A 16,890-nucleotide genomic window follows, 5' to 3' on the forward strand; every position below is an offset into this window, starting at 1 on the left:
CAGCTTATTGCCAGTGGACCCTTCTAAGGAGAGCTAATACAAAACAGACAACCTCTTTAAAGGAGACCTACGAGAGAGAAAGAGAGATGAGATGAGATGGATAGATAGATAGATAGATAGATAGATAGATAGATAGATAGATAGATAGATAGATAGATAGATAGATAGATAGATAATCTATCTATCATAGATAGATAGACTCCTATCTATCTATCTATCTATCCATCCATTAATCCATCCAGCCATCCATCTATCTATCTATCTATCTATCTATCTATCTATCTATCTATCTATCTATCTATCTATCTATCTATCTATCTATCTATCTATCTATCTATCTATCTATCTATCTATCTATCTATCTATCTATCCATCCATTAATCCATCCATCCATCTATCTATCTATCTATCCATCCATTAATCCATCCATCCATCTATCTATCTATCTATCCATCTATCCATCTATCTATCTATCTATCTATCTATCTATCTATCTATCTATCTATCTATCTATCTATCTATCTATCTATCTATCTATCTATCTATCTATCTATCTATCGGCTAGATAAGGAGCAGCTCTTTGTGAGTCCTAAGAAGGGGACCCCCTCTATGTTCTTCATATGCCCTAATCCGGTATATGGAAAGTGGTTGTTCATGATCCAAAGCGTTTAACTAGAGTGGAGAAACATATCATGGGGCTGCCAGCCACAAGCTGCCACATTGTAGAAACTATACTGAAACAGTGAATACAGGAGCCTCTATAGTAAGGAGCACATCCAGACAGGGCTGAATCAAGATTGGTGGAGGCCCGGGGACAAAATATTTGGTGGGGACCCCATCTGTAACCAAGACCACCTGACCCCTTATAGCAGCCACAAAAAGGAGAGGTAGTCACGTATGTCCGTGGCACTCTCCAGGGAAGGTTGCGTACACTAAGCACTTAAATGGTAGGTAGATAGATAGGTAAAGGCCCTCTAGGTCCCCAAGGTGGTGGAGGCCCCAAATGCCCCCCTTATAAATGATCAATTTCACTAGTTTGTATTCAAGCGTCTGGTTGCCGGTGTTACGTTTCTGAGAGAAGGATAAAGTGTTAAAAACGAAGACAATAAATGATCCATACGCTGCGAGGATACAAATATGCAAACACTTCAGAGCCTAGTAATGACATTTCCGCTGCTAGAAGATAACAGTCCTCTATGTTACATGAGTATTCAGGAAGAATGTGCATGTCTTAGATGTTTCTACCGTGCACTCATACATTTAGATTGATGGCATTTCCATCTGTCGGGTACAAAGTGATGTAGATGGAGATGAATGGAACAGGATCCGGATCTGGTAATCTTTGATTAAGGATCTCTTGTAACCCCATCCACGGCTCATACCGCCACTTGACAACGTCCCGTCTGATAAACCCAACACATTACAGAGAACATTCGAGACTTTATTTTATATAAGGAAATAAAACGGATCTCATACGGTATTTAGAAATTGCTCAGATTTATGGCAGGCACAATTGTAGGGATTATGATGGAGTTATAAGTATTCAGATGTTGTCCTGTACTAAACCGGTTTACTAGACGAATTAGACCATAATATCTATTATAGCCGACACGGAAAACAGAAACTTTGCAATATTCTGGGAACTTTCTACTGTTTCTACATTAAGACCACACATTGGCTGCAGAGAGGTTCTGTACATACAGAAGGGCCCCGATAGTAGCAACCAAAATTGGGGAGCCTCCAGGATCAAACTCCTATCCCATGTACGGTGGGTCCCAACAATTGTTAGTCTTCTACTATCATAAAGGAGTCACATAATGGCTAAGGCCATGGCCATCTAAAAAGCGCCCCCATCCTGGTATATCTTCAGACAAATCATGCCCCTACATGCTTATTCATCCCATTCCTTAATAGAAACCTGTCAGCTTTCTTGTAAGGTGCAGTAAAGACGATCTGTTACCTCTCCTGAAATGTATTTTGTAAAAAAAAGAATTGTATTCTCTGTAAAATCTGAATTTTGGGGCATTTTTGTTAAAAATCCTCTGTTATTCCTCCTGGAAATGTACAAATAAATTGACATCTGGGAGTTGCCATGGTCAAAGGGGTGTGTCCATGCAGTTTGAGACTGTCAGCACTGATTGGACAGTGTCAGACTTTGTAGTTTCTGCTGGGAAGCCCATTTAGTAATTATGGCCTTTTGTGGGGTTTTTTGAGTATATCTATGTCCCCTTTTTTGTAAGACTCAGTAGAGACACCCCCCCCCCCCAATCAGGTAACACCTAATTGTCAATTAATTTAATTCTAGGAGGAATAACAGAGGAACGGTACAACATAGAGTTCAAGGAAAAGATGCTCCAGAATTAATATTTTATGGAGGATCCTCCGTAAAATGCTTGCGTTAGATATATATATAAAAAAAAAAAACATCCTCAGGCAGCCACGTTTTTTAAATTTCATTCAATACTTAACTACCCTTGGAGGGGAGAAGGACAGCGTGACCAATGTACCTGTACATTTGCTGGCAGATCTCTGGCTTATAAAGTGGGGGCCCCAGCCCATCACTTTATTACAATTCATCAGCTAATCGGCTTGTTTATGCAGCAGTAAATATCGCTGTGGGCAGCACATCTCCCGGTGTAAACAGGGAGAAGCTCTGCCGACATGATAGAAATGTATGGGGACGAGTGATCGTAGTAACTAGCGCTCATCCCCATACATAACCAATCATTGCTCATTGTGAAAGGAGCAAATGAGCGCCGATCAACGAGCTGCCTCAGCGCTAGTTTTCACGGCACATATCGAACCGTTTAATAGGACCTTTAATAGGACCTTTAGACACTGTCGGACTAAAGATTCTTGGGCCCACCAGAAGATATTATTTTGAGGATACCCTTCTAATTGCATCGTAATCAGCTCGTTCATCGGCTGATCTGCTCTTTTTTGCAAAATTAAAAACAATCGTTGTTGGCGGGACATCCCCTTGTGTAAACAGGGAGATGTGCTGCCGACGTGATGAAAACGTATGTGGACGAGCGATCGGGATAACGATTGCTCCTCCCTATACATAAACAATCATTACTCCTTCTTAAAGGAGCAAAAGAGTGCCGATCAACGAGCTGTGTCGTTGATCGACGCTCGTTTATACGGCCCACGTGGGGCCGTGTAATAGGACCCTAAGACTAGCCACATCATCCTCTGGTGGTAACAGTTGATCATTGGGTTGTCTTCAATCTGTAAAAGAATTGTGTTGATGACAATCCCTAAGGGTGAATTTACACATTGACTACTTTTTAGGGAATTTCAATTGCAGAATAGGCACTGAAATACAGTACAATGTAAGCGAATAGGGATTTAATAAACCCCATTCACTTACAGTGCAAAAAAAAAAAATCTACATCGTAGTCTAGATTTGTTACAGAGATATGGGGTCTTAAAGTAAAAAAAAAACAAAAAAAACAATTGTGGCTATAAGTTACAAATTGATCTTAAACTTTTACTATTTCTTTCATGACTCTATCTGGTCGCTGCACATGGCATCGGAGTTCAGCTATGAGAAGAAAATGTAATCTTGGAGATGCATTAAACCGGTGTTCTCAGTAGTTCCATTATCATCAGAAGACATTAGAATGATTCCCTGGCATTATCAAGTAATAATGTGGAGAAAGATGGGCCTCATTTATAAGAAATGCTATCTGCTTATTTCAGAAGTGTCTGTAACTGATCATATGAAATGCTGCACTGGATTTCCAACACATATAATGGTAATTGTCCTTATGATTGACAGCTTTAGGAGATAAGATATTCGTGTGAAATGTATGCACGGATACATGGGATTTATACAATATCTAATTATACAGAGGAGACTTGGGAAATACAAAAACATTCACTGATTTACAGGTGCCCGGGGTATTATACTGGCACAAGATGAATCATCACTGGATAAGACAAGCCCTTCTCTAAAAACAGTCACCCAGCAATCAACTTGCTCCTGGAACGGCCGTTGCCCCGGAATTGTGGTAACACATGGTGCCAAACAATTGGATACCATCTAATACATGATCCTGTCTCTCCGTTCTGGCTCATCCAGGGGGATCCCAAGTGGTTGAACCACGCACCACGATCTCCTTGTGCCTTAATTACAGGGTCATATTGGCCCACCAGAGTACCAGAGCATTCTCAGGTGGGCTCCGGCTCGGATACAATAATAGGCCCCAAAGGACCAGCAGACAACAACTGCATTTGGAGCCAACTATGGAACCAATTACTTGTCACTAGGGTCTATTTCTTATGGGATGATTCATAAAATAACCTAGAAGACCTTATTGATGATATGTCAGGACCCTCAAAACAATATTCTCTGGTGGGCGCAAGAAACTTTAGTCGGACAGTGTCTAAAGGTCCCATTACATGGCCCGATATGGGCTGTGAAAACGAGCGCCGAGGCAGCTCGTTGATAGTCGCTCGTTTTCTCCTTTCACAAGGAGCAATGCTTTATGTATGGGGACGAGCGATTGTTATTACGATCGTTCGTCCCCATACATTTCCATCATGTCGGCAACACATCCCCCGGTTTACACCGGTAAAAGTGCTGCCGACAACGACAATATTTACTGCTGCATAATAGAACAGATCAGGCAATGAACGAGTGTTTGCTCGTACATCGGCTAATCGTCGCCGTGATTGCACAGGGCAATGATCTGGAACGAGAGTTCATATGAAAGCTCATTCGCCCGATCATTGGCCCGTGTAAAAGGGCCTTAATTCAAAGTATCCTATCCTGACATCCTTTATCTCCTCTCTTGTATGGTCTCTTATTAAGTTGGCTGGGACAGAACATCCTATAACTTAAGGTGGCTATACATCTTAGATAGCTGTCAGCTGACAGCTAGTCCTTCTGACCCAATGCAAATGCATACTCAGCTCGGTCAAGCATGCATGTGTTCTCCATGGGAGAAGGGAATAAGCCGCTGCAAGAGACCTCTCCTATCTACCATGAGAACAAAGTATCGGGCATGTTAATATCAAACATGCCCAATCCTTCTTTCTCCCTTCATCTGCCTTCGAGGTAGAGACGGGACACCCAGTAGATGTTCGGCCAATGTTCGTCTAATGTGTATAAACGCCTTTAGTTCATGGGACTGATCACGACAGCAGGAGAGGAGTGTGCTGATCCTGTGGGAGGCAGTGACCTGTTCATGATGGGATTGTAGGAGCAAGGCCAGGTCCTTAATTGTGGTTTATAGTTTTTGTAGTTCATAAAACTCTAATGTCATACTAGAGTATGTATTACCAATGATAACTATAGTGGTGGATGGAAAAATGTTGGAAACTGTGCTCTCCAAAAGCACCTGTTCCTTCAATGGGAAGTCTCAAGGCAGCAAATACTATCTTTATAAAGACAATAGGCCGTCATCTTTTAATTCATCCCTACATCATTCTCATTTGTGGGTGTCTTTGAATCATCTTGAGTAAAGGACCGAAATACTAAAATAATTTCCAAATACAATCAAATATAGTAAAATTTGCCAAAAATAGTCAGAAGTTCTGTAAGAAGGATGTCTCTTTTTGTCTCTTTGTTTATCGTATGCCCCTAGATCATCGCATCCATCTTTGTACTTCCTTGAGGAACTCTTCTAGAAGAAAGACTTGGATTGGAAAATAAAATTCTAACGTAACAATAAAAGAGGCGTTTGCACTAAATGCTACAGGGAACATAAGATGACTGCAAGAAAATACTTTACATACATAAGCGCCCTTGATCTTCACCACTAGCTTATGGGTCAATCATTCCCGAGAGATCTTCATATAAGATTTCTATTCTAGCAATTCTTGAGTATTTTTCATATGGCCAAATCCTATGACCAAACGCAAATTAGTTCTTCAGTTTGAAGACGTTGGACTTGTTTTCCAAAAGAATAGGAACTATAAAAGCTCGTTTTATATCCTGTAATTCTGTGCTTTAAAGAAAAAATACAACGAAATATGCTCTTAGCCGAATGTAACTTGTCAATGATGGTACAGCATAATTTATTCCCAAAAACATTAGCATGGATGCCTAAATCTGGCACGCAAACTTTAGTCACCCCCGAAGAGAAATTTTACATTCTGCTGGTCGCCCTGGGAAACAGACAGCAATGTATCTTCACTCTGCTGTCAGACATGTGACCTAACAATTTAAAAAGGAAGACACCAGGCAAAACGGATCCACTGTGCTAAACTTAGTACAGGGGCTTGAGGGAGCGGAGTATTACACAGGGATTCAAAGCAAACCAAAGAGAGAATCCATGTGTCATGCATCCTCCCCTCAAGTCCCCACATTAAGCATAACATAGTGAATCAGTTTTGACAGAAGTGTATTTTTTTTTATTTATTTTTTTTTAACTCTGAGCAATTGCCACCTTAGCTCCCACAATGCACTGTGCTCTGGTATCAGGAAATCCTAAATTAAGTTTTGGATGTTAATTAAAAAAATGATACAACTTAAAGGGTAACTAAACCTTTGACAAACTTCTCACATGTCATAGTGACGTCAGAAGATTTGATTGGTGGGGGTCCGAGCACTGAAATCCCCACCAATCACTAAAACAAAGCGGCAGAAGCGCTCGTATGAGCGCTCAGCTGCTTCGTGTCTGTTCTAGTTCTTCCGGAAATCAATGTATCGGAGTACGGACTCAATAGAAAGTCTATGAGCCGTACTCCGATACATTGGCTTTCCAGAGAAAGTCGAACAGAAACGAAGCGGTTGAACGCTCACACGAGCACTTCTGCCGCTTTGTTTTAGCGATTGGTGGGGGTCTCAGTGCACGGACACCTCACCAATCAAAAATTCTGACAGGTCAGAAGTCTGTCAAATGTTTAGTTACCCTTTAAGTCAAGTGAAGTATTTACAGGCTTAGTCACTGTCAATTTAAAGTGAATAATTGCAAAATTTCCAATGGCAATTGAAGTTTTTCCTTTCCTATCCAAAAATGACGGCTACCACTTCCACTGGTGGGCTTCCATCGGGGGCTCAAATTTTATAAAGTTGTATATGGCTTCTATTCAAGTCAATACGACCCTTATACAGTTATATATTGAGTAGAGGACACAGCCACTGGCCCTTTAAATTTTTCGGAAAGAAGAATAAATGCTCTGTACTAAAGAAAATCTAAAATACTAGTGACTAAACCAAAGTTAGTAAAAATATTTTTTTATAAGTAATGTATAACATTCCTATCAACCAAGGGCAATAATGGACTCATTTCCAGTTAGTAGAGGGCTTCATTATAAGGGCTGTCACTTTCTTTCCCTCTTAATGACTTGTCCCCTTTAAATCTTTTTGAAGATTTTCGGCACATCTTGTAGGTAATACAAAGCTCCCAGCTCAAGGAAGAATGACTTATTAGCTTTTTACTGAACAGTTGCCCGTTGATTTAGCCAATTAAAAAAACAGCTGGCCTACTTCAGCCAACCACAATGTGACACATTGGAGTCAGTAGCATATTTAACTATAATGTGCCTGGCGCCTATCCAAAAATTAGGGAAGCCTTAAATTGACTTCTGTATTGCATCCAATTTAGACAGAGGTAACCGGAGAGGAACAACTGTTTAGAAAAGGCGACAGACTTCCACAAACAATACTTGATTATTTCAAAATAAATTTTATATCTATATATGACACCTGCGAGGGGTTATTATGGGTCTTTACTAAGGGAAATCTACCTGTTTTAATTGTAGTCTTATTACAGTAGAACAGCGGTGCCGGACCTGCGTCTGTCGGGTTATGCCATCAGCTAAAGAGCAAATAGTTTTAAATGAAAAAAATATATATATATTTTACCATTTAGTATATACAGCTCCTATGCAGACCAATGTGTCTCCGTGGTTACAGACTACAACCAAATCCTTTATGTAGTCTGATCTTGCAGTCACATTCCCTAAACTCTGTCCGCTACGTCTTGCTAATTTACCAGATGGAAGGGAAATAGAAGAGAGAATGACTGCAGGATCTGACTACACAGGGTTCATTTGTAGTCTGTTACCATGGATTAGAATATATAAAAATGTTATGTTTTCACTTCACAGGTGTGGCGCTGTTTCTGAAATAAAATAGCCTCCTTTTTCTAATCCTTTACAAACCCTTTAAGATTCAATTTATAACAAAGGTCTTATTCACCCTTTAGACTAATTGTTTTACTTCTAATCCATTAAAATGGTTATCTTTAGGAAACCTTGAGCCTCTTATTTTCCCATTAGAGATATTGAAAGATAATATTAATATCCTAGGTTTCAGACATAGCTATGCAATTTATATTAATGTTGCTGGCCTTTAAATAAATTAGTGCTCATCTTGGGGATACGGCAGACGACCGATAGATCATCCGTTTAACCCTATGTGGTCTACATACAATCAATGTGAAGTGGTGAAGATGGGTGAAAGTGCAGGTACAACAATTTACATTAAATTACAATAGTGCTAAACGCGACAATGCTGCATACAAAATACGGGAGCATTGGAGATATTCTGTATTCTGATCTAACCTATAATCCATCAAGGAGCAGAACAAAGGGTCAGTCATTAATTAGACTCTGAATTAAAGCCTTTCAGTGAGGGTCAAAGCACCCTTCATTCTGACATTTAAATCACTGCTCGGGCACTTTCCACTCCGGTATGCAGGATGTATGGCAAAATGCTTTTCTGTTAATTGCCTTCATTTTTCACGTGTGCCGTTTGATTTATAGTCAATTAAAAATCCCCCGAAAAGCCACAAAATCATGTTACGAATAAACAAGATTAATGTTTTGGAAGGTCTCCTCCGCATGTGGCACGCAGGTACTAGCATCGCAGTGTACTGTAGTTAGATGGAGGACTGTCGGGAATGGAGAGACATGACTGGGGCTCCACCTAGGCTATGACTTTCAAATGTACACAAATAGTTGATATACATCATACAAGTCCATTGATAGAGGGAATCTAATATATGATTGGCTGGATAAGATACATACATGACTTATATTTTTTAAGATCCGTTATGTGAAAGCCTGAGGAAGTTCACTGTTATGAGCAGGAAGTAGAATTTAAAGGGGGTGTCCGCATTGGACAATCCCTGTGTGTTAAAGTCATCTTACATGGCCCTCCTGGGCCATGTAAACGAGCGCCGATCAACGAGACAGCTCGTTGATCGGTGCTCGTTTGCTCCTTTCACAAGAAGCTATGGATGGAGACGACCGCTCGTTACTCCGATCGCTCGTCCCCCTACATTATTATCATGTCGGCAGCGAATCTCCCTGTTTACACACCAAGATGTGCTGCCGACAATGATAATATTTCGGTTTTTTTAAGCGTTTGCTACTTCATCTGCTGATCACTGCCCTGTTTACACAGGGCAATTATCAGGAACGAGCGTTCTTTGAACACTCGTTTTCCCGAAAATTGGCCAGTGTAAAAGGGCCTTTAGAAGGGCTTCTTGACAATAAGATCACAAATTGTCCCCCTGCTGGGACCCCCAGTGATCCGTTTCTTACTGCATTGAGTGTTAAGTTTCCCTGCAGTGCCTCCACAGGAGAAATTACGCATTACAGTGTCTATTCATACATTGATATGAATAGACATATCCATATATGTGTTGTCTGTGTAATACAGGACAGGACAAGTCCTCCAGAGCGAGAGACGCTCTTTTTAACCACTCTCGCCAAGAGATGAGGGTCCTGAACAGAGGACCCCTTCTGTTAACACAGAATTCACTAATGGGGTGTATGAAAATTGTCTTTCTAAACTAGACAACCCCTTTAAGCTGCATTGAAGATACAATTGCTTATGATTGAAAGTAGAATGGCAAGCAAAATGCCAACATTTAATATGGAATTTGACCCACCCCACACAGGTGTTTCCTAGTCTAGAGTAGAAAAATTATTTTTTTCCTGGATAGGACATGTGTGTGTGTATATATATAATCAAATTTCAATTACCTCCCATAAGACTGATGACCTCCACCCTTTCTATAAGACGGACAATCTGCTAGATCTTCAAGCAGCCAACTCACCTTGTTCCTTCGAAAGTCATAACGATGAAACACATCAACAAAAGATGGAGCTCATCCATTGTCGTATTGACGTGTTTCTCCCTTATGTATTTTTTTTTACCATAAAGAGGACCGGATCTCAGCACAAGGAAGAGGGAGTTGTTTATGGGAGAGTAGATCTCCTGAACATGATGTTCAAGGGCTTTAAGGAGATACTTACTCTGCAAATTGGTCTGGAGATGCTGTACTCTACATCCAGTTCTCAAGAACCAGAGCAGGCCATGCTTCGAGGGACCCTTTATTAGTGATGTACTTTTTGTCATTACATCCATAATTGCCACAGGTGGGAGATCCCGACCTTCTGGGGGTAACGGAGGACCATGTTAAGAAACACTTCTCCACATAACACTCATCTCTAAAATTAAATGGCAGGAATGGAGCTGTGCCCAACCACCAGTCAAAAGATCAACCCCTTAGTGGTAAGAACCATGATCTATAGTCAATGATTTTTGCTTATTGACTGGTCATTGACTATGTACATAACAACTAGATAGAAGGGTTTGTATCCTGTTACAGTACGGTACTAGCTTTAACAATGACTAGACTGAATATTGTTCAGATTCGTTGATAAACCTCCTATATAAAAGATTCAAGGTCCAAATAAAGACTGTTTTTGATAGCAGAATACTTCGACTTGAGATCAGTGACATACAAAGAAGAAAAAAAATCGAAATTGTTACCCCATCAAGGTGCTGGATTATCTAACCCAAGACACAATGGCCAGGTGTTTCTTTCCCCTTCTCGTCCCTTCATGACCCTTGGGCTAATTCCCCAAAACGTACTTGCTACCAGCGCGGTTCCTCTAGAAAGGGTGGTCCTACACGTTTTCTCCATCTCGTAGCAAAGGGGATGGGACTCTCCAAGGCCCCTATTGCACCTGCATGATCTGCCACTATTATATATACACCCTTGCTTGAGATTTCGTAGTAACATGTTTCTTTAATGACAAAATGGCCAATGGGTATGATTAGTGGAGCATTTAGGCAACTCGAAGGCTTGTGGATATTATCTGCTCTGCAACCTCTACCCCATGACCACCATCAATGTTTTAAGGCTGCATACACATAAGAATTATCTGCTCCACCTTCCCTTTTTCCATCAATGGAAAGAAGACGAACAAAAAAGTTCAGTCCATTGTATCATCAGGTCTTCCACCCCCTGCTGAAAATGAAGCGGAGATTGACCAAACCACCTTGGGGCTCATGTGGCCTAAGATCTCCCCACCTCACACACCTTGATCCTACGCATAGGAACCAACCTGATCACTTTTTATCAAAAACTATACGCTCTACAAGAATTATATGTACAGTAACAATGTGTTTGGGGCATGTAACACCATGACAGGACCAAAATATGTTGTGACTTGCGATGGCAGAAACCAAAGCTAAATACGTACATTAACCACAGATGGCAGATATTTATAATGTGAAGCTCAGCAAGCTAATGGCACCTTCTAAAAATTGTGTTGTTGTACTGAGAACGGCCTTATTAGCCCGGATACCAGAGATGATGTTTCCCGTGACATACTAATAGCACCATTAGTGTCCCACACTGTTTTCTAGCTGGAGCATGACATGTTGAGAGGCCACTCTTTACCAAACGAAATATGTTATATTTCCAGCTTCAAATCACGTGCATCAGCAAGACATATGCAAGTGCGCATTAGATCGTCATTTATTAAATTTCTAGGAAATCTGAATGTGACTGAAATACAACAGAGATACATCTAGAAAGATAGGCATTGCACCATGTGTCCCCCCAAACCCAATTGGGGTGCGGTTTAGTAGCCTAAACTTTGACATTTATGTGACATCTGGGTATGTATTCTTTTGCAAACAATTTTTTTTTATTGCTCCAATGTAAAAAAAATAATAATAATAATAAGCAACTTTGCAATTAATTAATCTTGATTAAAAAAATCTCCTACCATTAGTTGTCTCCATGGTTTCAGACTACAAACAAACCCTGTGTAGTCTGATCCTGCAGTCAGATCAGACTACACACAGAATTTGTTTATATGGGCATACAAGATATGGGCAGAGATCGTGTCACAGGGAATCCCTGTGGTGTTTACAATGGGGCACCCCACTTCATGTCTTCTCCTCTGCGCCTTGGTCACCGTTGACTGCAGTATAGAAGGGGCAACCTAGCGGAGATCCGAGGTTAAATCTTTCCTTGGATCGGAAGTGTGGCTATGATTGGCAATCGCATGCCTTCTCCTGATCTCATAGGTACAGCCTCAGTGCCCCAACAGCTTAAAATTACAGCGCGGTGCGGGAACATACCCCTATTGACATTCCACCATTACAGTGCTACGCGCTGAGGTTTATGTGAATATTTTTACAAAGACTAACCCATTTCATATGCCTATTACAGCATATGTATGTCATAGAGGGTGGTCTCATAGTCAGGATCCCCAATATGAGCCAGAGAGAGGAGCTGCCAACTAAGAGCTGCTCTTACTTTGGTAGCTCTAACCTGTCCTTGTTTTATATAGTTGGCCATTCATTTGCATAGCCGCTATGTAATGCTACATCAACCCTGCAATTTTTGGAGCCAAAGCTGCGATGACCAACAGGATGGCTTCAATGTAAAAAGGGGTTGTCATGCCGAGACAGTCCCTTTAAGGGTGTTGTGTGGGTTTAATACCTTCTTCCTTCAGCTGGGGGTTCCACTATTCATTTGCTCCCGATTTCATTCGTTGTTTAGCCCCTTAGGACAATTCAAAAAGTGAGACGATTTTTCCTTTATACCCTCATCCAAATAGTAAAAATTTGGATTTATATCATTTTATATGTGCCCAATTTTCATTGATTTTACTCTAGTTCCTCTGGGGTAAGTGGCGGTCATTTTTGTATTAAATTGTAAAGCTGGGTTAATATCACGAAGCCTGCTGATTGGATTTTTATTTGAGCATATATTATGTCTGTATCCTCTGCTGACAATACAATGTAAACCACTGTCTGAGCATTTTACATTTCTTTTTCACATAGATATAAAACTGTAAAGCCCTTCAGACCCATGGGGATGTTTTTGTTGTTTTTTTTTAGGCTGAAGAGTTTATTATGTCGGAGGACAGAGGCGATATAGACGCTTATTAAAAACATAAAATTGTATTTGCACAGCAACGCTACATTTGTTAGGCTACTGAATTACACTTGTGCAAAAATAAAAAACAAATACAAATATTTAAATTTTACTCAAGCAAATGGCCAGCGTCAAATTGTTGGTTATTATTATTGTTGTTCTTATTAATATTATTAATATTTAACTTTTTAATTTTTTATATCATTTTTTTATATATATATATATATATATATATATATATATATATATGTATATATATATATATATATATATATATATATATAACACCTGGGGACAGGTTTCTGGATGTTCTTCTCTTGTAGCGTTATCTATGATTGATCTTCAATACTAATGAAGTATTTTCCCCCTTATCCGCGTACGTCCTTATTTCCTTTTGTTTGATAAGATGACGGAATTCCCACCTGACTACTCAGAATGGCATCTCCCTATTGTTTGTTTTAGGGCTCATGCACGAGGCGCTGGAATCGTGTTGTATGGACTGTAATATGGCATTCACAGCCTGATATTGGTCTATACTGTACCTCTGTGTGCCTTTCATTTATTATACATATGGATTTCTTACAAATTCCATTAAAAATACAGATTCTGGAAAAGAATCAGAATGTGAACTATTGCATCCTGGGATCTACTAGGAATTAGAATTTTGAATGCAGCTCTGGCTGTGACTGGAGTACAAGACAATGAAATTGAAATTCAGTATAACATAAACTAAGAATTTGTGGAGTGACTTAACTTCATCATATATAGCTTATATCTGGAGTTATTAAGTTACAGTGAATTTCCACCCTTACGTATGTAAATCAAGCTGTTTTATCTATGGAAGATGACTTCTGGGTAATGTAATTTACTTTCAGTGCATGACACAGATCCTCAAAGAGACATTTCTCAGAAATCTACATACATTTTATTTAATAAGAAATATTTTACCCGAACTGCATTCTGGGCCTCCGTAATAGATTAAAATCCATAGCATAGGATTTTTCCATTCATTCACTGACAATCCTCCTGTAAAACTATTGTACTTGTATTCATTTACGCGGGTGGTCCTCAATCTGAGGCCTCCAGATTGCTGTGGAAATACAACTCCCAGTATGCGGTATGCTGGGAGTTGTAGTTGCACAACAACTGGAAAGACCACAGATGTATGCCATAGCTGGGCACTAAACAACCGGGTATTTTACAGCACTTGGGTTGTCAATCACGACTTGTAACATTGTTACTTTGCAAACAAACACACAGAAGACGATCGTTAGGTCTTCGGTGGCCAATTACTAGAAGACTAAAGACCATTTAAGTGTCATGTACTGTGGAGACAGCGTCACGGTGAAGAATACAGTAGGTCTGGAATCACTAGATGGGAAATACATCCTTCTGATAAGCTAAAAATATTCAATATTGCTACTGTTTTCAAAGTAAACTACTTACTACCTTCCACCCGGGTAGAGAGTGGTCTAAGCCCACAGGCGCTAAAGGTCATAAGCCCCTGGGCCAACCACTAGAAGCATGATACACATAAGGTGACCAAACAAATCAGATGCATGTCACCCAAACCGGGCGATCTCAGCGGGCCCGCAGACCGTCTAATGTGTATGGAGGTGTACCGACTAAGATTCGGGGGAGAGAAGGGTCAATTGTTTTGTTTGAGGTCCATCCATTGCACGATTGGCCCATTGATGTCAATGGGCACTGTGTAATGTTTATTTTCCCCTCTGGTGGCGCTGTAGGAGAATTAAACATTTGCCGACAGGTTTTCCCATAGATTGCAACTGATCGCTTAATATGATCACTCTATGATCATCTTATTTTAAGGGGACCAGTCAAACCACATTATTATTGCTACTTTCATTCCACGGCAATTATATTTATACCACATCATTTTTATCATGCAGTTAAGATGTTCCCATAAATATGAGACGTCAGATTGTCATTATCTAGTAATCTAATATCTATGGACATTCCCTTTAATGAACTAAATATTCTACACATACGATCTGTGCAGGTATAGAGCTGTTGCCTCATGATTTACAGTAACAATCATAACAGTATTAAAGGGGAACTCCACAATTCTTTATCCTCTGATAAGATTCCTAAAGGTACATGAGTCTACAGCCTTCAATAGAAAGATCATTGACACTGGTAGGAGACCTCCATAACCTCAAATATCTGATGTACCCCTTCTGTGGAAGCATTATTGTTGGTAAAGGAGCTGTACTATACATAATGACTAAAGATGGAATTCCCCTTTAAAGTACTACATCTATATAGTGCCACGAAAGAGGCACGTTCTTACCATTCAGAAGAAGCTGGTCCTTCAAAAATTCTCCTTGCTGCTCAATATAGTAAATCTTCTCTTGAAATCCTGGGATGCAGTCAAAGTCTCTAGCAATGGCAAAAACCAGGACCTGCAGGAAAGAGGCAAAAGTTATAGCGTCCATCTCTTCAGGAATCTGATGGAAATTGTACACAGTAAAATTTTCAGCTTTCCAGGAATCTGCCAAAAATCCCTCTCCGTTTCATCAAATGCTACAATAAAGTGACACCACAGGTTTCAGATATCAGTCGTCGGGCATTTGTTTTAATATAAGAAGATATCAAAGAATTGCTATGCTTAAGATCTATGGGGATGGGATTTCTCCTTCTGCTTTAGAAGCGAGAATTGCATTTTTCTCAGTGCTATTTTTGGGATGGAGGCTAATGTTCTATTCGGCTAAGCGGCTGGCGATTGTCAGGAAGAGATAAAACACCGTACAAAACAAAATGTACTAAATAAAACGCATCAGAAATCATGCAAAAAAGTTGGCATGGAAAAGAACAAAAAAGGTTTCCAATAATGGCTAATGGGGGTAGGGGAAAGTTGCTTTTATGCCCTATGCCTTACCCTCTTCCCTATACATATACATTACACATAAATACAGATTACACACACACATTACACACACATATAGTCGTACACATGACACATTCTTACATCTCCTGCACAGCTCTCATATACCAGGAGTGGAGAGGAGGCCGTGCGGAGCAGAGAACAGAGCCTCTTTGCAGATTTCGTCCTCCTCCCTCTCCTGTCCATCCGTCAGAGCTGCTGCCTGGATCAAGTTAGAACATAACATGTAGCTGCTGTAACTTAAAGCAACATAGGCAGAAGAGGGGGGAACGACCTCCAGAGACCCTGTGGCAAGATCCCTACCTAACCCCCTAGCTACGCCCCTGGAGTTATCAACGATTGACAAATACTTTGCCAATCATTGCTCTCATCCATGTGAATGAAAGGAAAGGGGTTTGACATTAGTCTAATCCAGCCTCCGGGCACCTCCAATTTAACATAATTTAGGCCCATATACCAACATACCAAAGAACATTGACAGCAGGTAGATAGTATTGGGTCCTCTAAAGGAAATTATTCGAAGGACCCATCCTTCATCTATAAATAGTAGGGCCTGCCCACCTTCAAGTGCGCCTCTGCTCGGCAGCCAATGCTCTTCTCGCCCATACTAAGGGAAGGGAAGCATTGATTGGTTGAGCAACCAATGATTGACACGAGCTCTACCAATTGTTACACTGAATCAGCGAGGAACTTAGTCTAAACTTATGTTAATCAAGCTGCAAAGTAACTCAAATTTGACAGATTAAAAACCAACTGTCCACCAACATTTCATCCAGCACTGACCCTAGGTGGACACCTGGTTCAGTATTGGGCCATTAATCCTCCGTCTACGGAGTA

At 40.3% G+C, this 16,890-nt stretch overlaps 1 protein-coding gene across 1 annotated transcript in view; it reads right to left on the bottom strand.

Moving 5' to 3' along the window:
• The window catches only part of CDH13 (cadherin 13), a 475,876-nt gene that overhangs the window by 354,208 nt on the left and 104,778 nt on the right, over positions 1–16,890 (bottom strand). Inside the window, exon 2 of the mRNA XM_075838471.1 lies at positions 15,460–15,571. Within this exon, the coding sequence (XP_075694586.1) occupies positions 15,460–15,571 (112 nt within the window). The remainder of the gene's footprint in view (positions 1–15,459; positions 15,572–16,890) is intronic.

This window comes from Rhinoderma darwinii, chromosome 9, assembly GCF_050947455.1.
Source record: "Rhinoderma darwinii isolate aRhiDar2 chromosome 9, aRhiDar2.hap1, whole genome shotgun sequence".
In the NCBI taxonomy this organism is placed as follows: domain Eukaryota; kingdom Metazoa; phylum Chordata; class Amphibia; order Anura; family Rhinodermatidae; genus Rhinoderma; species Rhinoderma darwinii.